This window comes from Panthera tigris, chromosome D4 (assembly GCF_018350195.1).
Source record: "Panthera tigris isolate Pti1 chromosome D4, P.tigris_Pti1_mat1.1, whole genome shotgun sequence".
Taxonomy (NCBI): domain Eukaryota; kingdom Metazoa; phylum Chordata; class Mammalia; order Carnivora; family Felidae; genus Panthera; species Panthera tigris.
Window position 1 is genome coordinate 42,326,537 of NC_056672.1, and position 24,574 is coordinate 42,351,110.

The window sequence follows — 24,574 nt, forward strand, 5'->3', positions numbered from 1 at the left end:
CTCTCTGAAAGGTTTTAGGAACTTCCCTGTGTTCTCAGTGAAATTTCATATTAATGGCCCTCCACGTGGACCCTTTTATCCATTGTGTTAGGCATTCAGTGGCCTCTTCCAATCAGGAAACACACATTCATCAGTTCTGAGAAATTTTCTTTAACTTTTAAAAAGAATCTATTCCTCTTATATTTCTTTGTGTTTTTTTCTTTTTGGAACTTCTGTTATTCAGTCATTAGACCTCCTGGACTGATCCTGATTTTATGCTTTCTTTCTGATTTTCTCTCTAGTTTTAAAATTTTGTACGATTTTTTGGGTAATTTGCCTCAACTTTATGTGTCCATGATTTTTAATTTTATATTTTACTTAAGTTCGTATTTAAACTTAAATTATATTTTAATTTCTAAGAATTCTTCTTTGTTTCTTTTTTTATTTCATGGACAAAGTGTCTTAGACACCTGAGAATATTAATGATAGTTATTTTTCCCTCCAAGAATGGTTTGTTTCCTGTAATTGCCTTATTTATTTTGGTTCCTTTATGTTAGAAATAGAAACCCTTTTCAAAATGTGGTGTTGGTGTCTATATTTTTCCACTTCAGTGTAGGGCAGTAAAGCTGTGTGGGAGTTAGTGGGGGCTTATAAACTGTAATAGCTTCTTTCTAGGCTGAATAGCCTGGATTGGTGTATTGGGTACTTAACAGCTACCAGTGTCTGTAGGTCTCTTCTTTTGGATTATTTGTATTCCCCCTAGAAAAATCTTCGAGTTCCCTACCTGGAAGGTACTAACCTGGCTGCCAGTTCTCTGCAGGACAATTAGGGGAAGTGGGTAGAGGAAATCTCATTGTTCACTATGTGGACAGGCCCTAATGTCTTGTTTTCAGTATAGAAGCCTATCCTAAGCTGAGTCAGATAGATGTCTTCCCTTCTCTCCTAAAAGAAATCTTTTATTTTTCAACAAAAAGAAACAAGTTTTCTAGTTCTCATTCTCTGTTATGCTTTTATAGGCTCTTAGGCACATGAGCCAATGGATGTGAGCAGAGTCTACTTATGGAAACCATTGCCATGATATTCTACTAGTTTTCAAGATAATCTATTCTTTCATTTATTCTTCCTTCAGTGGGCATGTGTTAAACATCCACAGTGTACACGGGGTTATGCTAACCCATCTGGGAGATACACCCATCAGCATACCAGGATCCTGTTCCCATGGACAAGGGGAGGGATTACTGTTGACAAGCTGTTTCAGCAGTAAACCCAGTGGGGGGCAACTTGAAGTAGGATAGCAAAGCTGGAACAGTAATTATGGGGCTGTAGCCTCAGAGATTGTAAAAATTTATGAGAAAATTTATGAGAAAGGAAAAAAGATAATTTGAAAGAGAAGAGACCATACTATAGGAATTCTAATCTCTGAAATTTGTATTTTCCAGGTTTACTTTCTGTTTCTTAAAATACAGCTTTAAAAAAATCATTTAAATACAATTATGTTATATTTAAAGATGATGAATTCAGAGGTCTGATGATCGTTTTCAAGAACACAGAAATTTTACTAACTAGAGATTCTTGATAAATATTTAAGGAGTTTGTGAATGAATTTAAAAGCCAGCCTTTTCAAAGTATGGAGAATAATATGTGGATTAATAGATATTTTAGAGGATTTGAAGAAACAAACTAATAGGTATGGTTTTCTTTACCCTTTTCATGAAAATGTAGAAAAATTCCAAGATATTTTTAAGTAATTAGTAGAAGAATAAGAATGATGACTTTGAAAATCAGCCACAGTATTAAACCATTTCAATTACTTCTGGTCATTACTTAACCACAAGAGAACTTTTAACAGAACCAAGCTATAAGCACAAATCAATACCAACTTTTGTAAAAGGAGTAAGTCTTCAGAGTGTAGTCAAAACAGGATTTGAAGGGATTAACTACCATGTGTGGTTTCCGTACTGTATTTCATTGGCCTCCATTTATCTTCTTTCCTTCTATTCATTCTATAATTCTTATTGTCTGATGTTTGCTTATTTCACTTTTATTTGCGCTTTTATGGCTTCTTCTCTGTACTCCCCCAGTACCTTGTACACATTAGCCATCATTGCATTTACGTTTGTTGCCACTGTCTGTTTGTTTATTTCACACCTCACTGTACTGTGAGCACACTGAGGGCAGGGACCATGTTCCTTCTGGGATCTCTGATATGACTTATTTTGGAAAAGGCTTTGAAAATATGCTCTAATAATACTGTTCCCTCAAAAATGTGTGACCATGTAGCAATTTCAATTTTTGAAAATTAACACATATATACTTTGAAAAGCAGAGTAAGGAAAATTTGAAATATATATATATATATATATATATATATATATATATACTTTTTTTTTTTTTTTCAGTTACCACCAGGCTTTGCATATACTGTTAGCTCAACTAACTGCTAGTCACTATGTGATTCTAAGCTTAAAGATACTTCCCTCCAGAATCCCTTCTTTGCAATGTCCTCTGCCCCCAGACTGGGGTGATGCTGTACTTCTGTAACTTGCTATAATCCCCCACCATGGCACTTAGTATATGCACTTCATTCTAATTGTTTTAAAATAGATGCTCCCCTTAGTTCACTGTAAACTTCCTAAAGGGAGGCACCATATCTTCCTTGTTCATTATAATATATACCCCTGGGGCTAGGCTGGGAAGAGTCCTCTCATGATAACTCTCCTCATCTCCAGTTTTGACCTTGGAATCCCAAATTTAAATAAAAGCCTATTTGTGATGTATGGAAGTGTTAAATTGCTATATTGTACACCTGAAACTATACAACACTGTATATTAGCTATCTGGAATTAAAAACTTAAATACCACCTTGCCTCAGCTCAATAGATGGCTCACATGTCTATTCCCATTCTAGCATAAATTCAGGATTTTATCCTCTGGAGAGGTCTCTGAACTGCAGGATACCAGGCACATACTTTAACCCTAGCCCTAACCCTACCCTCACCCTTAAAGCCTAACCCCTAACCCTAACACCCTCTGTAGGGACCTGACCTGCAGGATACCAGGCACATACCCTCACCCTGGCCCTATCCCTAACCCTAGATCTGAGAGAAAAAAAATGTGATATATATGAATATTATTCAGCTATAAAAGAGAATGAAATCTTGCCATTTGCGTTGATGTGGATGGAACTAGAGAGTATTATGCTAAGCAAAATAAGGCAGTTAGAGAAAGACAAATAGATGATTACACTCATATATGGAATTTAAGAAATAAAACAAATGAGTAGAGGGGGAAAAAAGAGAGGCAAACCAAGAAACAGATTTAACTGTAGAGAACAAACTAATGGTTACCAGAGGGGAGATGGAGGGGGCAGTGAGTTAAATAGGTGATGGGGATTAAGGAGTGTACTTGTTGTGATGAGCACCGGATGTTATAGGGAACTGTTGAATCACTGTATTGTACATCTGAAACTAATATAACACTATATATTAACTAGAGTTGAAATAAAAACTTTTTAAAAACTATTTGAAACAAATGTTCAAGATTAAATATCGGCCACTGATAATGCTGGAAGTGTCTTTGGCAGTGGTTCATTCAGGGGTTTCCATGCAGATGGGATCCTGGGCACAATCCTAGGCTAATGTACAGCCCAACTCTAATAATGAACCTGAGGAAATCTAGTATCCTAGCATCAAGAAACTCTCTTTAACACTGTGTTAGAAAAACTTTTTCTTCCAGGAAAACTGGAGTTGCTTCTAAGCATCTTTTATAAAAACAATAGCAAAAAAGAAATTGAAGTGCTGTCTTTGTGGCATGAAACTAATTCTTAGAAGCCATTATGTTCTAGGGAAGTGATTAAGTCTTTTTAATGAACTCAGTATTTCTGTTGTTCATGGGTGTGTTTACCATCAGAATTTTAGTTGAACAGTGATTTTGGAAAAATGGGTGTAAGTAAAATTTGGCATAAGGCTCCCATGGCAAGAATTAACAATTAATTTCCTACTTTTGTCCACAGACTCCTAGAATTGAAATATAAACTTGAATCCTAAAACTTAGAGAATACATAATTCAGTAGTTTTCAAAATGCTTCCCATGGGGCCTCCCAGCTCCACAGAGATACTGCCAGAGCCACCACAGTGAAGAGAGGATTGGAAAAGTACACAGGAAGATGGAGACCACATGAGGGTAGGATCTCCACCCAGAAGAGCTTTGCTTTTTCTATTAAGTTCCTTGTAAGATATTGAAAAAAAGGGAAAGTTTGGTGATTTAAAAAAAAAAAAAAGTCTGTTTATATCAATCTGTAGGCCAGCCTCTGCATATTACAGATGAAGACACCAAAGCTAGGAAGGTGCAGATGTAATTGTCCATAGCTGAGCTGGTTTATGGGCCAGTTAAGGCCTGATTCTCCATCCGGCCCTGTCTCTGCTATATCACATTGCCTACTGTGAACGTCTGTGATCTCTTTGCCTCCAGCTTCCAGAGCTAAACTCAGCATGATCAACACCATGTCAAAAATCCGTGGCCAGGAGAAAGGGCCAGGCTATCCCCAGGCAGAAGCACTGCTGGCAGAGGCCATGCTCAAGTTTGGAAGAGAGCTTGGAGATGATTGCAACTTTGGTAATGTGTGCTTTCTCACACTTACGTTCTTTCATTTGTCCGTGGGGACTTAGTGCCAGTAAGACGCTGCGGGAAATTATTCAAACCATTTTATATTTTGATTCTGTTTTACATCTTATATACATGGGCCAAAAATTTGTCTTCATAGTCATTTCATGTTTAGTGTGATTTGTCTTAGAGGTTTTAGTTATTTTCTTTTTCCCTGATGAGATCCTAATCTTTACAGTAGCTGGTGAACACATCCAGATGCCTGGAAGCTCACTGTGGAGTGTGTCTGACATAACTGAATATTAGGGCAGAGGGAACAGTCTGTATGATGTAACACCTTGCTCCATGAGCTTTCTCTGAGATCTACCACCCCAGATGAATTCCTTCACCCCTCTCTTGTCTGACTCAGTCACCATACTAAACACTTCTGTTTTCACTTCTTCATGATGGGAAGTCTCAGCAAATAAATGTCTGTTCCTTATATTTGCTTCTGCTAAATGCATTGGCCTTAAACAGGTTCCCTATTAGGGAAAGCCTGTACTGACAAGGGAGGGTAGAGAGCTTCCAAAATTGCTTTTTAAAGGAAAAACAAAATGTTATGTTCTTCATAATAAGAGATACCTCCCCCTTGGTAGCATTGAATTTGTACTGTATGAACTGTCTTAGGTGGAAACACACTGCTCTCTAGAGGGCATTATGTAATGGCCTCTCATCTCCATTGTCCTCACAAGACAGGCAGTAGTCCCTGGGTTTTCACCTGTGGTGGCCCTATGACTGCATCTACATTTCACCTTTGTCCTTTAACATGAAACAGACTCATTCTCCCCTTCCAGGCCCAGCCCTTGGTGAAGTGGGGGAGGCCATGCGGGAGCTCTCGGAGGTGAAAGACTCATTGGACATGGAAGTGAAGCAAAACTTCATTGACCCCCTTCAGAACCTTCATGACAAAGATCTGAGAGAAATTCAGGTATCTGCAACCAGTCCTTTAGGAAGCAAGCAGTTTGAATGTGCAGATGTACGTGTCCTTTTTCTTCACAAAACTTTTGTTTTAAGCTTATCGTGTGCGGTCAGGTTTGAATTAAAAACAACCCAGCTAGACAAATTGAGATTAATCGGAAATGCAGTTCTTTTGCCCCACTATTATGATTGGGCCTCTTATGAATATTACATTTGACTTTTCCACATTCAGTCTTCAGGTTTTTCAAGCTTTTTTTTTTTTTTCTCCAGAAGAATAATATCCTTCCCTGATACTATCCAGTGTTATTAATTATGTCTTTCTGGGCTGATTTCACCCTCTAAAACAGTTGTTAGATGTATCCGTTGTTAGCTTAGGTAAATAGCTATACTATCATTCTATAAACACATGTTTTCCTATTTTCATGATGATTGTTAGGACTGAGGAAGAATAACCAACTATCTCTTTATAAAACATGGAGAAGAGTGAGCTCTTCCAAATAAATAAAGTTCAACTGGCTTTGCCTCCATCTGTGTGTATAATGTTTACTCATTCATTCCTTCAACAAATATTTATGGAACCTCTCTGAAATTTAACTTTATTGTAATGTGGTCATCTACGGCTTGAAGTCCCTTAGAAGGCTTTTTCTCTAGTCTCCTCCCCCGTATCACTTGCTCAAGATTGCAGTTAGTAAGTGGCAGACTCACTCTAAATCTACAATGTTAACCCCACCTCCAATACTCTACCCTGACTGCAAGTTCAAGTGTGTTTTAAGACTATCCCTTCCAAAGGAGCAAACATTTAACTTGGATCAGGGTGTGGATTGCAGGCAGGGTATACAGTGGAAGGGAAGGTCTAGGATATTTTTCTTCCTCTTTTCCTTCTCATTTCTTTGCCGCTCCCAACTCTGTTTTCATCTCCCTCCCTTTCTTTCCATACACGCCCAGGATCAGGGAAGTTTAGCGTTTCCTCCCACCCATTAGTAATGCAACACTGCAGCTCTTTGCAAAAGACACTTTGTAGCAGTGGGAAACGACTTTCCCACTTTGTCACTAGATGTGTTGGGCAGACGTTGGGTGGCCAGGCAGTGGGGAAGGATGCACGGAGGGATTGAAGAGCACTGTGGGGCATTAGACCCCATCTATTGTCCCTTCTAAGTTAGGTTTTTTCCACTGGTTTAATCATCTTCCAAATGGGAGACTTAAACTCATCAATGGTTCCCTGAAAGCTACATCGGTCACCAAGGGCTAAGGGTTAAGATAGAGATTACTAGACGCTGGCCCTGGATATGTTAATGCAGGTGATCAGTAATCCATATTTCTGATAAGCAACTTATATGATTCTAACAGACTGATTTCCTCAAAGATAAGTCCCTTCCAGCATTAATGTTCTAGGACTCAAAAAACAAGAATGCCAGTCTTTTTCACTTCTTTTCAAGGGAAGTGTTTTTCCCCCTGCCTTCTTGCAAGCTACCGTTTCTCTTGAAGATGGGAACTTGTGGGTTCTACGTAGCAGTGTTTTCCACATGTGAGGCAGTATGCAAATATTCCCAGCTGCTGTCATGCCCAGCTTGGTTTTGGCCCAGCAAGGTCAGAAAATAAAGGGCACTGGTAATTCCCACAATTTCTTTCTTACTCTTAATTGTTTTTAAAGATGCTTCTCCACATTTAGCCTTCGGAAGCATTTGCCCCACTGTTGCAGGTTTCTTTATTTTTCTGGTAACATGATATTTTAGAACTTAGCCTCTCTTATTTTGGAGGCTAATAGGCATGACAGAGAAGTAGACTAAAAATAGGCCCTTTCCATGAATCCTTTCAAAGCATATTGCCGCCCTTGACTTTTTCAGCATCATCTAAAGAAGTTGGAGGGTCGACGCCTGGACTTTGATTATAAGAAAAAACGACAAGGCAAGATTCCAGATGAAGAGCTCCGTCAGGCTCTGGAGAAATTTGATGAATCTAAAGAAATTGCTGAGTCAAGCATGTTTAATCTCTTAGAGATGGATGTGAGTGACTGTCCTGTGGTTTCTAATTTAATCTTGCCGTTGAGACTCAAGATTATGTTAAAGGGTTATGTAATTTAAAATGTGCATATCTGATTACACTATGTGGTGAGAACTTCAGCAGATAGTTATTTCTTTTTAAAAAAACTGAAAAAAATAAAGTAGATCAAGAAATGGTAAGGTTTTTTTCTATATTATCATGGTTTGATCTAACTAGATGTTTGACTCCTAATGACCTTAAAGAATTACCAGTGGTGAGAAGATGAAGAATCTTTCTGATGATTCATGTAAAGGTTCAGTAGCTTAAAATACTTTGTTGAAATATTTGGCAAATTGGCTTCAGATTATAAAAGAATATCACCTAAAATGCATTTAGAATTGAGGGTCCCAGTATAGGTTAAGATGTTCTGTATTTTGAAGTAAAGTTGATATGTTCTTTCAAAAACTAATTTCAATTGAGTTTGATGATTGTAGCATAGATACTGTATTTGGGGGCATGTATAACGAAGTTTAAAGCTATTTTTACATTTCCAGAGCACCAAATTATTATTTGTGGCTTTAGAAATTATATTCCATTGAGTCCTTTCAGCCTCATAGCCATGAGGACTTCTGACCGCTCATGTAATAAAACCTGCTAAACAGCTTTCAAGCTCTTGCTCATTCCCACCTCTGGCCCTATCATTTGCTGACCAACTTCTTCTAAGATGTTTACAGAGCCTTTATGTGCTTATCAGTTACCCGATTTGCCCAGACTGGTGATAGGGGAGGTGTGTTGAACATACCTGGATTTTCCCAACCACCCAGAGACACAGTGTAGGTTTTTGTTTATGTGAAACAACTGGTGTTCCACCTGCCTGCTAAAGAAGGATGCTCTAGGCACGAGGTGTGACCTGAATCACAGTGTTCCTTCCCAGGGTCCCATTCCACCCAGGGCCCCATTCCACCCCAAAACTTATGGAATAGCATTGCCTCTGCTGACTTGGAGGGAAATACTCAGCTAGGTCACAGCCTGAGACACAAAATGAAGAGTAACTGAGGATTCCTAGAATATTGGAGCTGAAATGCACCCAAGCATTGACCCAGCCTCTTTACATTGCAGAGAGATTGAAAGAGGACAAAACGTTTTCCATCCTAACACACTACCTCCATGCTGCCCCCTGTGACAAATCAGTAATCACATTTTTATTAACAACACTAATATATTGACAGAGCATGAAAAGTACAGGGAGCCAAGAGTCCTTTGGTCAATGTATCTTTTTCCTATAAGAAATCAATAAAATTAGCCAAATCCAGCTGGAAGTTTGTAGCTAAGAATGAGACTTTCAGTGAGAGTTGTGTGTGATCTTCAGTTGGATTCCTAACTACTCCTTGTGGTATTGGTGTTTCCAAGCATATGGATGCTTCTTATCCTTAACTGATGTGGAACCTGAAATATCTCCTGGCGCTGGAGATTGGGGTTGTGTGTCAGGGCAGCTCTGTCATATATGTGCTGGGGCAGGAGTGGTTGCTTAAGGATGGTAACCTGGTAACTAAGGTGTGTCTCCCCACCCCCACCCCATCGGCCTGCAGATCGAACAGGTGAGCCAGCTGTCTGCACTCGTCCAAGCCCAGCTGGAATACCACAAGCAGGCGGTCCAGATCCTGCAGCAAGTCACTGTCAGACTGGAAGAAAGGTATCTCAACAGTTGCTGAATTTTACACTTCCATTTTCTTCCTATGAAATGATGGGTAAAGAAATGGAAATAATGGAGTCCATTTGAAGTAAAACTTGTGCCAAAAGTTTTGATTCTGCATAGGCACTTTGTGGATTATTTGTCTTGACTTTTGCGGGTCTTGTGCTTTGTTTTACTTTGTTCCCTTGAGTGTACTCTTGTGTTTGTGAGAAGCCAATGCTTGGACTGTGTGTTGGCCACCACAGATGGGAAGCCGGGTGCTACCGAGGATAATGGATGTGATTTGCTGAGCAGATACTCTGTGTGCATACTGGAGGCATATCATCACCTGTCTTATGAAACAGCTCTGTAAACTAAGTATGACTAGCTTCACCTAAAGGTGGGAGCCCAGGGAGATCAAGTAACTAGCCCAGGGTCACACCGTGGTGTAACCAGGGTTTGCCAGGCAGGCATAATCTGTTTGAAAGCCTGTATCTTTTCACACCATGTAAGAACCCTCCACCGTCAGAGGGACAGCTTTCATGTGCCTGTTCCGTCTCCTCAGGTGCACCCCACTGTGAGGCCATGGTAGTCTTGTGAATGGGGCTCCCTGGAGTTGTAGGGTCCCAACCTGCACAGCTTAGACAGAGGTCCTTACTGTAACACATGTCACATTGTGCAGCTTTCCTCCATGCACCTTCATGGAAATGTGTGTAACACTTGGAAACCTCGAGAAAGATCTAAAAGCATGCACTTCGACATACTAAAGAAGTATTATATGTCTTTGTGACATCTGTTGAGCAGAAGGGCCATTTTCCTTTTATCTCTCTGAAATATGTTCAAAGTCAGTATCATTCTACAGTCACCGTATCTTAACCTCTCCCTGTCCTTGCAAATCTGTACACTTTGCTCCATATGCATCTGAGACTATGGAGAATACTTGGGGGTGTACGGAATATATTTATTGTCTACACCTTTCCACTTTCCTCCTGTCTTCCCTCATTTCTTTCCCCTTCTTGTGTCTCAAACTGCTCACTCTTCTCAGGGTATTTCCTCCTTCCAAATCTTTTCAAACTCTTGAGTTCTTCTGGAAAGGACTGTTCATCTGGAAATGACTCTTAGCTGTGTTTTCTCTCCTTCCATAAGCCTTTCTGTGGGCAGGTAGACTCCTGCCCACTCCCACCCCCATGTTCCTGTAGCATTTTGTATGTATCTCCATAACCGCACTTACCACAGTGTATGGTACTCAGTTATGTTCCATCTCCCTTACACACCATAAGCTGCTTGAGGGCAAGAGCTGTGTCTCATTCATTTTTGGGTTCCCAGCACATTTTCACAGGGAGCTCTGAATAAATGAGGGAGGGATTGAGAGAAAGGTTGAAGATGGTGAGGGTATGACCAGAGGGGCACCACTGAAAGCAGAGACCTCCTACAGATAAGACGGCTATGGGTTCTTTTGAAATTTTCCCTGCTCCACATTGGTAGCCTTCCTGGATATCACTGCTTTTCTTTTTGCTTCTTAATTGGCTACATACTCTTATCCACCCCCCCCCCTTCTCTTTTTAATGCAGAATAAGGCAAGCTTCATCTCAGCCTAGAAGGGAATATCAGCCTAAACCACGAATGAGCCTGGAGTTTCCGACTGGAGACAGTACTCAGCCCAACGGGGGCCTCTCGCACACCAGTACACCCAAACCTGCAGGTAAGGAGCTGAGACCTGCAGACCCCATTATAAGAGCCTTGGGCACCTCCCATTGACACTTGTCCGTAAATTCTAGGCGCAGTCCAGTCGGGCTGCACAAGAACTGTACAGTGATACATTTCTTACAGGATGGTTTTGTCAGGTAGAAACTCTTTCAAAGCACTCCTTCCTTCTTTTCTCATTGATCATTTCTTTCCTCCTTTTCCCTCTTGTCTCCTCTAGGAAGCTTTCTTTGTCCCCTTTTCTCTCACTCTCCATCATTAGCACACATTAACCTCTTAAGTAACACGTTTGATTTGGACCTTCTCTTGTGTTGTCACTTAATGAGCCAATTTGGTGCCAGCAATATCATCTTTTGTTCCCCTGTTTTACTCTCTGTGTTCCAGAATGCATGAGAGAAAATGCCCCTGGCAGGGCGTGCCCACATACACTCATATATAACCCACAGACAGCAGCTCCAGGAACATGTCCAATTGGATTTCTTAAGTCATGGGAGCAAATGGCTGAATATATTTGTAGATGAATGTATTTCTCATCTCAATATCTGCTCTCTTCCTCTCCTTCCGCAACCTTCAACCAACTCATTATGCCGTGTAACTGAGGTTGGTACAGTAAAGCTAAAATTTATTTTCTATCAGGAATATTGATGTATACCCAGTAATATATTCTTTCAGTTGGCACCATTGCTCTCTACCCCCTACACACAGATTAGGTAAAAACCTGTGCTTGAGGTGTTTTCATCCTTAACATTTACCTGGTTGAAGAAGTGGAAACTCTCTTAAAACTGGATGTGGACTTCAAAGATACGCAGTGTCTCCTATTTTCCCTGTAGCCCAGTGCTAATGTTTTGTGGTAAGAAATGCTTTGTGAGATGCTCTCAGGAGACCATGAAGGAAAACAGGTGTGTGGTGACAGTCAGCGCCCTCTGCCCTCTGCGTTCCCCTTGGCTTCTCGGAGCTCCCAGGGTCAGGTATTATAAACAGCAGTGGCTCTTAGAAGCTAGCTGGCCACAAGCACTAGTCATGTCTGTTGTGACTAGTTTGCTTCTCCCTGTTCAGAAGCCAACCACATGTTTAACCCTTTTTTCGGAGACTTGCTCATTTTCTGCTTTAAGTAAAAAAAAAATAGGTTATGTTGTTTCCCTTTCAAGCCATCTAGAAGACATGGGAGGTGTATGCACTTGTCTGAGTTGATGTGCCTATGTGGATACATGCTGTATAAAATATATATGCTCACTTAAAACAGATCACTTTTAAGATACAATTCCATTCTTCATTATTTTACTCAAGGTAGAGTACATTATATTTTGTACGCCAGAACTCTGATGTACTCCTATTGTTTATATATGCAACAGTTTACAAAGTTATATAATTTTTACATGATCTCAGTTAATAGCCACAGTAGTAGTGTGGAGTAAGTTCTGCTGTGAATTCTAATGTTAGACAAAGAAACTGAAAGGGAAATAAGTGCCTTGTGCAAGGTCACCCAGAATATGAACTTGAACCCAGTGTCTTATATTGTTTTGTTTTCACCACATTACAGCAGTTTCGCAGAGGCTGGAGTCTTTATCTTTCAAAAGTGAAAACTGCACTGTTATTCTGAGGTTGCCAAGCATTCTTCATGTAATTAACTTGACTCTTTCACATGGGCAGAGATTTTAAAATGCTAACATGGAAAGGGTTCTGGCCTTGTTATACTATTGACCTAAATCTCATTAAAACTCCCTAAGTCACTGGGTCTCCCATCTCTGGACATCGTCAGGAAGGCAAAACTTGATGGACTGTGGCGCATGTGTTACAAACGTAGATGAGGCTCTTTTTCATACTGGACGTGGAAGCAGGCATCGAACAACTTCCAGAAATCTGAGAAAGCTTCTGAAGACTGGTAAAGAGCAGATGCCATGCAGTGGACTCGGCATGAGCCGCAAGAGGAAGCTTCAGCAGGAAGAGGAGTGAGGGAGGAATCAAGGGGGACAGCAAGCCGGGCAGGTGCAGCAGGTGGTAGATATGTGACTTAAATACCCCTTGTCTTTCTGTGTTCTTCTCTCCTGCTTTCACTTCCAGGTGCCCCAATGGATCAGCCCTGCTGCCGAGCTCTGTACGACTTTGAACCTGAAAATGAAGGGGAGTTGGGTTTTAAAGAGGGTGATATCATCACACTCACTAACCAAATTGATGAGAACTGGTATGAGGGGATGCTTCATGGCCAGTCAGGCTTCTTCCCCATCAACTATGTGGAGATTCTGGTTGCCCTGCCTCATTAGGATGTTAGGCTGGCAGGCTTACCTCCTCTTGACCCAGATAGTTAAGTTTAACCACTGCTTTGGTAATGCTGCTTACAACACATCCCAAGTGCAGGCCGCAGTGGTCCAGGTCATCAAGCCCCACCGAGTATCTTTGGTTGACTTGTGTGATCCCACAAGAGTCATGGTGATGGGTGGTATCTTCTTAGGCTGGTGGGCATGGCATGTGCTTTTTAAACACCATCTGAGACCAGCCAGTAGTCATGGAACTGCTGTTTACACAGTTCTCAGGAGGTTGTGGCTTCTTAGAATATGACCATGAGCCACATCACAGAAAAAACATCCTACTGAAGGTACTGTCTATCACCCAGGGGCCATCTCAAGGTCTCAGGTTCTCCGTTTCAATAGGAGAAAGTTCTTGCTTTCACATTGCCCCTCCCAAATATGTGAGTCACAGAATTGTGGAAGAAAGCCTCCCTCACCAGCAACTTGTCTTCTGGTCTGAATGAATTAGTCCCTTGATGCTATAGGTAGGAAAGTGTTGAGTGCGAGTTAAAAACCTTTTCTGAAAACTGTCACCTTTGTTCCTCTCACATATGCGTGTTTCTGAGGGACAGCAAGTTTTCTTCTCACCCTGCTAATAAAGCCAGAGGGGGACTCCCGCTGTTATTTCTAAGTACTACGGTGACAGTTGGCAATCAGCATATTGTGAGAGGGGCTGAAGAGAAGAGACTCTCCATTATGAGGAATTGGGAAGACATCTGGTTTCCAAGCTTAAATTTCTTGCTGCAGAGAAATGATGTATATATTTAGGCCATTTCTGAAGGTACAGGGAAGAGGGAACAAAAATCACTTCACTTCAGTTTTATTTATGAATTACATGTTTCATGAGTCCGTTTGGCACAGAGACACAAGGAGAAAAACACAAGAAACCATTTTTCCACTAGTTCCTAGACCAAGAAACAGCAGTTGTCTTTCGTTTCCACTTCCACCTTGTGTTCTTTGAACATCATTTGTGCATATTCTGCCCTCAATGAGGACCAAATAAAGATGATTTTTGTGCTTAGCAGTTTAAGTAAGATGTGTGGCTGCAGATGCAAAAGTTTTTCCCAACTCAGTCATTACTTTTCTTTCTGTCCCTTCTGTTCCATCTTCGTGTTGTGTGTACAGTGCCGTGTGTAAGCTTATGAGTGGTTTTTTGTTCTTCTGGGTTTTTTTTTGGTATCAGTCATTAAGTCCTGTTAGGTATCCAGAGTTCTATTTATCTAGCTGTACAGATTCTTTCAGAGGTTTAATGTGCTGCTTCGGATGTGCTGCCTGCGGTAGTGGGTCATGTGGAGTGAAAGGCAAATCTTACTGCTTAATGTATAAACCTCTTACCACAGGAAGCATCGCCGTTTCCAATAAATATTGCTGAAGACAGAACCAGAGGCCCTGGTGCTTTATTTTGTGTCTGTTGTTCTGGTGGGTCTGACAGTGGGTGGACTGGGTCTTCTTTCAGTCTCCATTGTCGTCTGATGCAGCCAGACCAGACCCGCTTGCCACCTCAGATCTCCCTCCCTGTGAGCAAGGGAAGTCTCCTTAGTGAGAAGTGACCTACCCTGGACACGGGGAGCTTCTGGGTAGCCCTAGGAAGAAGGCGATTCGGGAGAGAGGATAAGGGAGTGGGGAGAGGAAGTCTTCTAGAAGTCATGCGAGATATCCTCACTGGTGATATCAGAAGGATATAATGTCCAGAGAGACAAATAAAATATGTCATTTCAACCAGTCTTTTCTTGTCTTTCATGCTTAAAGAGAAAGAACTAGGGAAATATAGATTGGCCAAAGCCAGCATTCTTTTCTCTGTGTCAGGGCAGGGGGCAAGGGTGGTAAGGTAGGGGAGTAGTGCCTACAGAATATGTATTTCCTGATCTTCTGAGAAAATAAACATGTTTTTTAATATATTGGGTGCATTTGTATTCTTCCATGCTGAGGCCAATAGTCTAGTAGGTGTTCTGATCTAACATGAACAGTTTTAATCTAAAATACTGAGTTCTATATGTGAACTGCTCTAACATAAAAATAATATTTTTTGCCAGCTACATGAGTTAGAGTATTACAGATCAATTCTTTTTTTTTTCTTTTATTTGTTTGTTTTTAGAGCGCAAGTGGAGTAGAGGGGCAGAGAGAGAAAGAATCTCTTTTTTCTTGTGGTTAAGGCCTTTATTTATTAACTTCTGTGGGTTTAACTATTTTTTTAGTTTAAAGTTTACCATACAGTGAAATATTAATTTCAGCAGTAGAATTCAGTGATTCTTCACTTACATACGATAGCTCATCACAAGTGCCCTCCTTATACCCATCACCCATCTAGCCCCCTCCCACCCACAAATAATTTTTTAAAAACGGTTTTAAAAACAGTTACCTGTGACATGAATGGAGAAAATACAGAAAAATCACAGGTAAACTGTTAGAATTAATAGTTAATTTAATAGAGTTACTGAATATAACATCAATCTTAAAAAAATCACTTTATTTCTATATACCAGTAATCAATTAGAAAAAAGGAATTTAAAAAATCATTTGCAAAAAGTCAAATCCATAGATATAAATCTACCAAGAATTATACAAGATCTCTGTACAGAAAATTATGAAACATGCTTGTGGAAAAATAAAAACCTTAAAAAGTGAAGAGATACTCTGTGTTTCTAGGTTGGAAAACTCAGCATTGTGAAGATGTCATTTCTCCCTAAATTGACATGCATTTAGGGTGGTTTCAACTACAATCTCAAGAAATTTGTTTTTGTTTTTGTTTTTTTTTTTAATGTGTGAAAATTGACAAACATAAAATTTATGTGGAAATGCAAAGAGATATTTCTTCTTGAAGATCAACAACAAATTTGGAAGACTTACACTTCCTAGATATAAAACAAAGTTACAGTAATTAATATAGTGTGCTACTGATGCCATGATAGGAAAAAAGATGATCTGTACAGAACAGTGAGTCCAGAAAGAGACACGTGCATTCAACCATATTGAGCCAGTAAAGCACTCCATTGTTTGTCATGTTACACATTCAGATATGACCATACCTGTGTAATCGTAGTTCTGTACATTCAAATGGAAACTAATAGCAAGACCTTGCACCAAATAGAGTAATCTCATGAGTCAATATCGAATGAAACAAAAGTATCATGACCCCAGTTTCCAGGAAGAACTTAATATTTGAGGGAGTCTTAGAAAACATTAATAATATACTCACTAGATTCAGAACCACCTGAATTCCTTATTTTTATTGGAGTATAGTAAATGTCTTTTTACAAAAGTGAAATACTGAAATGAGCAGGCAACTCTGTGGACCACCACTGGGGATGTTGGACCTACCCCAAACACTTGTTCTAAGACTAATCACAGAATAAACTAACTGAAGTGGAAACAGAAGCAGAACTAAACTAGATGGAATGAGAAAGGAAAAGTTCAGTGAGGCAACTGTCCCATTTTATTTTTCTTATGGGTCTGATGGGTCTTAAAGAGAAAATTTTCCCTTTGCTATAAATAAGTAGACAGTAAGAATGACATGACCAAGAATTGAGATTTTCTTGAGACCATATGGTCTATAACATATATCCTGGAACGTGCTGAGTCCTATTCTGCAAAGGCTGAGCCAGGGCTTAGTCAACCAGGATTATCTCAAGACTGTGTTTTCAAGACAGCTTCTCGTGGTCTGGATGGAACTATGGGGGCACTTTCAAGGCTCATATTTTGAGGCCATCTTATTAACCAAATTAATAACTAGTATGCAGACTGATCGTATGGGGATGGCAATAATGACATAGGAAGGACTTAGAGGACTTCAGCATTAAGTCCTTCTGAAGAGAGTGGCAGCCCAAAGCTTCCACTTATAACTCTGGGTGATGGTGGGTGAAGACTTAACAAGGCTACATGGAGATGTGACCACACTGTCAATTCCTAGGCCCAGCTACTGAGGACCTGTTATGAGCTCCCATATTAAAGGAGCTGTCAAAGAAAAGAACAAGGTTATTTTTTAAAGGGCCCAATGAATGCTAAGAACTTAAAGATGAGGCTTTTGAATGCCACTTAGCTATCACGTATGCCTAAATCATGGCGGCCTTCCCCTTGAGACGGGAGCTGTGATTCTTGACAGGAGTGGAGCAGGTTGTTAGCTTCGGAGGCAGAAGAATGGAGAGCACCACCGATCACAGTACCATTTTCTCAGAAAGGAACCCTGGACTATATTATTATTATTATTATTATTATTATTATTATGTTTATTTTTGAGAGGCAGAGAAAGAGTGTGAGTGGGGGAGGGGCAGAGAGAGAGGGAGACACAGAATGAAAAGCAAGCTCCAGGCTCTGAGCTGTCAGCACAGAGCCCGATGCGGTGCTAGAACTCACAAACCGTGAGATGATGCCCTGAGCCGAAGTAGGATGCTCAACTGACTGAGCCACCCAGGCGCCCAACCCTGGACTATTTTGTATCACCCTGTGTGATTAGGTGCTGATATTAGCCCAAGACTAAGAATGAGGTAACTTCCTTCAAACAAGAAATGACATGTCTACAGTAGACAGTGGAGAATGAAGTTTAAATATCTGGAAAATGAAAAGATATTTGGAGGCATCTCTGCAATCTGGCTTCTTTTTTTTTTTTTTTTCCTCCTGGCAGACGTGGTCTCAGAAACAAGGGGTTCATATACACTTCAGTGTGTCACCTGAAAAAAAATGTTTTCAGCATTCATTAAAATCAGGAATTGTTCTTTCTTTATATTCCGGGTGGGCAAACTGTAGATTTCTTTCTTCATCTGGCAGGATCTATCGGGAGTGCAGGCTTTTAGTGCCCTTTAAGCAATAACTGGTGTTTGTATTTATAGCTGTGTTTGAATTTCCTATCCTTCTTTTCACACCAGGAAATCAGGCACATTCAACACTTTTATAAGATGATGCTTGTAATTGAAGGCAGAGGAAATGGGAGCCATCATTATTTATTATTCCAAAGCAAGCACTCTGCTAAACTCAATATATATAATTTTGACTGAAGACTAAGGTTTTAAACCTTAAACATATAGCTCTTTAGGATTGATATACTGGAAGAAAGCTCTGTAAACAGGTTGATTGTTTATCCAAAGTAGGGTCTGATGTTTCCTGAATTTAGAGCTTATAAAAGAAAAAGTTTACTAATGTTACGTGATTATTTTAGCAAGACAAAGAAATGGTGAGCTGCTTGATGGGGTGAAATAAAGAGACTATAAGGTCTTATAAAAGGCTTTATAGAATTTGAGATGTAGGAGATAAAGCAGAAGGTAGAAGCAGCATTTTAAAAGCAACATTTTTCACACTTTATTTCCCTGCTGGTGTTTTGGTTTTCTTAAAATCGTTCCATGTGTGCCTGTTAAAAGAAACATCGCATTCCGTTGTTTTCCTGAAGCAAGTTAAGTATGGGTGCTGCCCAGGCTCCCAGCACAAGTGGCAGGCACTGCTCCCTCAGTTCTGCCTGTGGGGAAGGGGCTCTGATTCTGGGCCTCACTTTTCTCCAGCAAGCACTTGTGGTTTGCTAGAAAGTACTCCTGGAGTCCTCTGTACCTGGGCTCGGTGCTGGGTCTTTGCCAAGGACCCGAGCTGCAGCACTAGCACTCTGCATCCCTGGGCACAGAGCCGTTTTCATGGAAGTTACCCCTTCTCCATTTAAGTCACTCGACTGCAGGAGGCCAGGACATGTTATTTACTCCTCTACCGCCTGTCCCAATATGGTGAGTGACGAGAGTTTAGGAAAGGGCTTGAGTTTAGCAGAAGCTCCACCAGTGATTCTTAACATGTATCTCATGAAACATCTGCCTCTACCACAATTCATGGAGGTGAAGAAATCCAAACCGTGCCTAGAGTCTCCTAAACTGAAAGATAAGAGTGGCCTGAGGGTCCCTACACAAATCCCCCTTCCAGGTCTCCTTCCAGCTTCTCAGAATCACATTGCCCACAGAGGGGCCTGATTCGGTATCTCCCATCAGAAAGGTTTAGGAAACAGTCTACTATGGTGCTGCTAAAGTTCACAGGTATCAGAATCACGCGAAGCTTGTTAAAACAAATGCCTGGGCCCCGCCCCCAGAGGTCTGCCATGGAGGCTGGGAATTTCCATGTCTAGTAAATTCCTGGTCCCTGGCCTGTACTTGAAGTACTACTGCTCCACGAGATGAACTTATGGAGAGTCAGCTGCTTCCTGGTATTTCGGCTCTGCCTTTGGTATTGAGAGTAAGGACAAAACGTGGATGCATTCATCAGTTATTTTCCCCAATGAAATTGTTCTTTGTGCCCAAACACCGAACAGAACTCTCTGTGGAGAATGATGGTTGGGAAATCCAGGCATTTTGCTGCAGAGCTGAGAAGTCCCACTTCAATTGTGTGAGGGTGGCCACATAGACATGCCCTAGAGTGTCTGTGTCAGTATTTTTAGCAAGCTTCCCAAGTGATTCTCAGATCCAGGCAAGTTTGGGAAGTGCTAGTCTACATTAAAATGTTTTAAATACGAAGCCAGCTGTTTTCTGACTTTTTCTATTTTTTTCTTTGATTTTTTTTTTTGGGACATTCACATTTATCGATTGTTGAGGTAACATTTGGCGTGTGTTTCCACCCTCAGAGTGATGTTGCAAACCCACAGCGTCCCAGTGTTTCCTCAAGCTGATGACAGAAAAGACACACTCCGTCTGTGTCTGTGCTGACTTAGAATTACCACCTTCTTCCTGGTCCTTCATGCTTCATGTCTTGTGAGGGAGTCAGAGGTCTGCCTACAGTGAGACTCAACTGCCTTGGATTGAGTTAATGTCATATCTCACACTTTTCTTATTTAGATCGGTGGGTCACGAGTCAGTCCATATCAGAATCACCAAGATTCTGTACCGCTGAAATGTGGAGTCGGGTCCTGACACCAGATTCTGTTGCAGTTGTCTAGAGTGGGGCCCGGTATCCGCAGGCTTAACTGGCATCCTGCCCCACCGCATAGTTCTTCTGCAGGCAGTTTTAGGGCCATACTCTGAGAAACTCTGGGTCAGTCTTGGAACCCTTAGATTTGTGAGTGCCATGGAAGAGGTTCATTAGTAGACATGGGTTGGTGGCTAAGAAGGGAAGAGAAGGAACAAGCCTCCTCTCCCCTTGTAGTGCAGCACTTCCATGAAGAGTCAGTTGAAAGTATTGCAGAATGCACAGGTTAATTCTTGACATTAGCAGTAACCACCTTTTCTCTTGCCTTGATTTTTTTTTTTTTTAGGAACATGAAAGGATCTGAATTTATTAAGTGGGAAATAGAGATGGGAGGAGGAAAATGGCTCAGGAGTCTAAGGAAACCTGCATTGACTGCCTTAACATATGCAATCACCAAGATTTTGATGCCATCTGGTTATTAAATATGGTCTTTTATGTTCTATTTTCCCTTTTTTTGTCCCCCCACAAATTAGTTTCATGGGACCTAGATTGCCCTCTGCTGGCCAAAAAAAAAAAAAAATCATCTATGTTTTAACCAGTTAAAAATCTGACAAAGTTCCCTGGTTGTTTTTGATCATCATGCATAAAAAGAGCTTAAGGTCTTCCTCTTTCCAATGGCATGATGCTTACACACCTGATCTTTTAATGAGTGAGTCATTTTTGGCCCCTGTGGGTATCACAGTACTACCCAGTGAAATAATAATGTGTGGTCTTAAGGAAGACAACGGAGGGCCCACTCTTCTAACAAAAAACATTGGTTGGGGAGCCCACATCACAGTTATCCAGTCATAGTTTATGGTTGATTGACCTGTAGCTGTCATTCTTTTTTCAGGGTACTCAAAAGCAGTTACCAAAACCAGTGAATGTCACAGTCCTCGTAATTACTGCTCCCCTATGCTGCTCAAGTGCCACCCTTCCCCTTCCACCAGCACCTAATCCAATCCCCAGCAGGCAAGAACTCATTGTGGTGCCTTGTCCCTCAATGATCACCATCAATGGAGCCCTTGCCTTCCGACTCATGGGTGATCAGCTCCAAAATCCCATTCTGAGATTTTGCTTCCAAGGCCATTTCTGGTACTAACTTTCTTAGCCTGGCACCAACAACAGGCAGAGCCTGAGACAATGGCTTGTATGTAGGTAGGTTTTGTTTTTGTTTTTTTGTGGGTTTTTTTGTTTGTTTTTTGTTTTTTGGGGGTTTTGTTTTTTGTTTTTAGGTGTTTTGTTTTTTGGGTTTTTTTTTGGGGGGGGGGGGTTGTTTTTGTTTTTTTGAGGACCGTGATTCCAACATGTAGGAAATTAGGACAGGAAAGCAGAAAAAGCCAACACAAAGGTACATTACTGAGATGTCTTCCTGCTTGGCAACTAGTGCTTGAGCCTACTGAAATCTACCAAGGCGAAATACTCATTTGGGGAATAAAAGGGGGAGAAGTTTGTTGGCTCCTATCCCCCACATCTCTGGGTTTTGCATGGTGGAATACAAAAGTGGGTTCCCAGGAAGTGAGAGGCAGTCTTAACCCTTAACCCCAAGGCAAACCTCCATCTACTCGATTGGTGCAAAGACGGTCAAAGCTTGCATGGATATGGATGCTGTGCTTTGACTGGAGTAAGAAGTAGGGCCAGGAGGATTTTGAAGTGGCCACCCTCCCCCCCCCCCATAGCTTCTGCTCCATCCTTTTCTGATCTTCTCTCCCTAGATCTTGCAATTCTTAAGGTATTCACAGGATGTGAAGTGATTAAGCCCCTTACCTAAAGGAAGTGTATTTCTGCTGACATCTTGTGAGCCCCTGGGGCAGCTCCTTCAGCATCCCCCACCCCTGCCAGCTTCTTCCCTAAGTGGCTTCTGCACCTGATTTGGACAGCCTTTAGATGTTTTTTTGTTTGTTTGTTTGTTTGTTTGTTTTTTTTGAGGCTAAGGATTATGTATCTCCCTAGTTTTTTTTTCAAAATGGAAATACCCATACTGATGTTGTTTCCATTAGTCTTGTTTTGCATGACATCTTGGAGGAGACCTGGAACGTCTCACCCTATTACATTTATACTGGAATTCCTATGTTGATTCTTTTAATCACAAGGAAATGGAAATATAGGGTCTTATACTGAGAGACTATTCTGAAAGTTACACTCTCTCCAGGATTACTTCCATGCCAGGGCAACTCTTCAGATTCTAATTGTGTTGATTTTAGCTCCTGCTGAGGGCGGGGTGTCTCAGTTGTCCTGTCCCAGAGTTGAGGTGGCTCTCTAGGGTAGAATGAGGACACGGAGGAGTTCTCTCTGCAGACACAGCCAAGTCTCTAGGGTGGCCACCAGGTGAGTATTCCCTGGGGTGAGGGAGGACATGTTCTGACACATTTTATTATTTTCCCTCAGGGCAGAAGTATAAGCCCATGGTGGTATCTAATTGCAACTCTTACCTCATTTGTGGCAGATATCTCCCTGTGCTTTTATAAAAACATAAAAATCAAACAAGCAGGATTTCTAACTAAAGGGATATTTTAACTTTTTTTTTTTTTTTTTTTTTTTTTTTTGCATTACTGCATATGAGTGGCCTGTTTCTAGGAAAGGACCGATATACTTCAAGCATCTTGTTTAAAAACCCATAGCAATAGTCTGGGGACCTCTTCTGCTTTGCTGGAAGAGGGGTTTTCCAAGAATCCAGAGTGGGCATTCTTGTCTGCACCTCAAGGATTGTGGCTCAATGTGCTCTTCTCTTTCTGCTTTGGACAACTACCTTAAGTAAGATGTCCTCCTTTGGCAAGCCTATGGAACCCCACTTCCAGTAGCAGTTTTGTCTTCCCAGTCCCATTGAGCTACCCAGAACCAAAAATGTTGTGTGACTTCAGGGTATATTTAGGGCTCATGTGGCTGATAGTAGTAAGGCTTCAGTTTATATAAATGCACTGAGGACAATGCAGTGTGGGATCTCAAGAACACTAGAATGGGAGGGACAGACATGAGGGTCATTAATATATCAGTAAGAGCTCTTCTGGAACTCAGGTCCTGGGAAAGCTATGGGATTTTGAGATTAAAGGGGAACAGAAATTTTGTAGAGTATATTAGGGTTCTCCAGAGAAACAACCCAATTGTCTGTCTGTTAAGCTCTCTATCTACACATATATGTAAAGGATATTTTTTTTTTATGAAGAATTAGCTCATGTGATTATGAAGGCTGAGAAGTCCCACAAGCTGCTGTCTGCAAGCTGGAGGCCTAGGAAAGTCAGTAATGTACTTCCAGTCCAAGTCTGAAGGCCTGAGAACCAGGAAAGCTGATGCTATAAATCTGAGTCCAAGGGAAAAAGACTGAAGTCCCAGCTTGAGCGGATAGGCAGGAAGGAAATGAACCCTACTTCCTCTGCTTTCAGGCTCTCCATGGATTAGATGATGCCCACCCACACCGGGGAGGGCAAGCTACTGTAAGGAATCCACAGATTCAAATGCCAACCTCATCCAGAAACACCCTCACAGACATACCTAGAAATAATGCCAGGTGGCCCAGCCAAGTTGACACATAAAATTGACATCACAGAGGGTATGTTTGACAATATGGGCATGTTCACATAGTTTTGTGGAATGTCTCCTAATTATCTCAAGAAAGTCCTCAGGGGCTTCATCAAAATGCAGGCAGTTATCCTCCAAGAGGGCTGAAGCTGGAGTGTGGTGAGAGGCCTATGGGACTGCTGAACTGGTAGGACATGGTAAATGAACAGAGAAATCAAACTGTGCCCTGAAATATAAGCCTAGAATCAAAGTCATTGGCCAGATGCTTCAGATTTCAGGCACTGATTGGTATGAGCAAGTTGTTTCTCACATGGGCAGCCCTATGTAATAGGCCTCAGGAGGATTGGCAGCTAGGATTTATTTATTTAACAATGATGAAACAATCACCCAAGCAATGCGGGATGTCAGCTAGTGGGAAACCGTCACTTAGGCTGAAAAGGCCATATCATCCGATCTGGATGGGTTTTGTGTAGGTGAACTGTACAGAAAACTAAATTTTAATCTCGTGTTTAATGTGAGTTCGGCTCTTTGTTGATTGTAAGCTCAGATTCGCCATATTCTGATGGCCTGATGCAATTATTTCCACCATGGGAACATTCCTACCAGAAGGTCTGAAATGCACCTTTGTACTGACCAGGTTCTCTCTTCCCTGGACACTGCTAGAGACTATTCAAGTAGTATAAAGAGTATGACTTCCCTTTAATAAAATATTTATACCACCACCTCCCCTTTTCTCTTAAAAATGTGGCATTTTATGTGCTTTCTAATGCAGGCCAACTAGAGGGTTCTGGAATCTTTAGCAGGGGAACTCTAGGCCTTGCACTCAGCATTTATTTATGTGCATGAAGACTTTGAGTGGCCCTTGTCCATGCATCTGAAGAGAGTCATTGGCTTTGCTTTCCAAAAATGACCTCATTCTTCGGACCTAATGAGGGACAGTGGACACTCCAGAAGGAACATCTAATTCACATAGCTAATT

At 41.1% G+C, this 24,574-nt stretch overlaps 1 protein-coding gene across 5 annotated transcripts in view; it reads left to right on the top strand.

The window, feature by feature from the left end:
- Window positions 1-24,574, top strand: part of SH3GL2 (SH3 domain containing GRB2 like 2, endophilin A1) — a 317,554-nt gene that overhangs the window by 206,765 nt on the left and 86,215 nt on the right. For 3 of the 5 annotated variants that reach the window (XR_006210706.1, XR_006210705.1, XR_006210707.1), the window contains exons 4-8: window positions 4,450-4,593; window positions 5,415-5,548; window positions 7,383-7,541; window positions 9,108-9,211; window positions 10,762-10,892. Coding sequence is in view for 2 of the 5 variants with exons in the window: in XM_042964873.1 (XP_042820807.1) it covers window positions 4,450-4,593; window positions 5,415-5,548; window positions 7,383-7,541; window positions 9,108-9,211; window positions 10,762-10,892; window positions 12,956-13,155 (872 nt within the window). In the remaining 3 variants the exon portion in view is untranslated. Of the gene's footprint in view, window positions 1-4,449; window positions 4,594-5,414; window positions 5,549-7,382; window positions 7,542-9,107; window positions 9,212-10,761; window positions 10,893-12,955; window positions 14,552-24,574 lie in introns of those variants that run through there. The other 2 variants (XM_042964873.1, XM_042964872.1) reach the window with 1 other exon arrangement.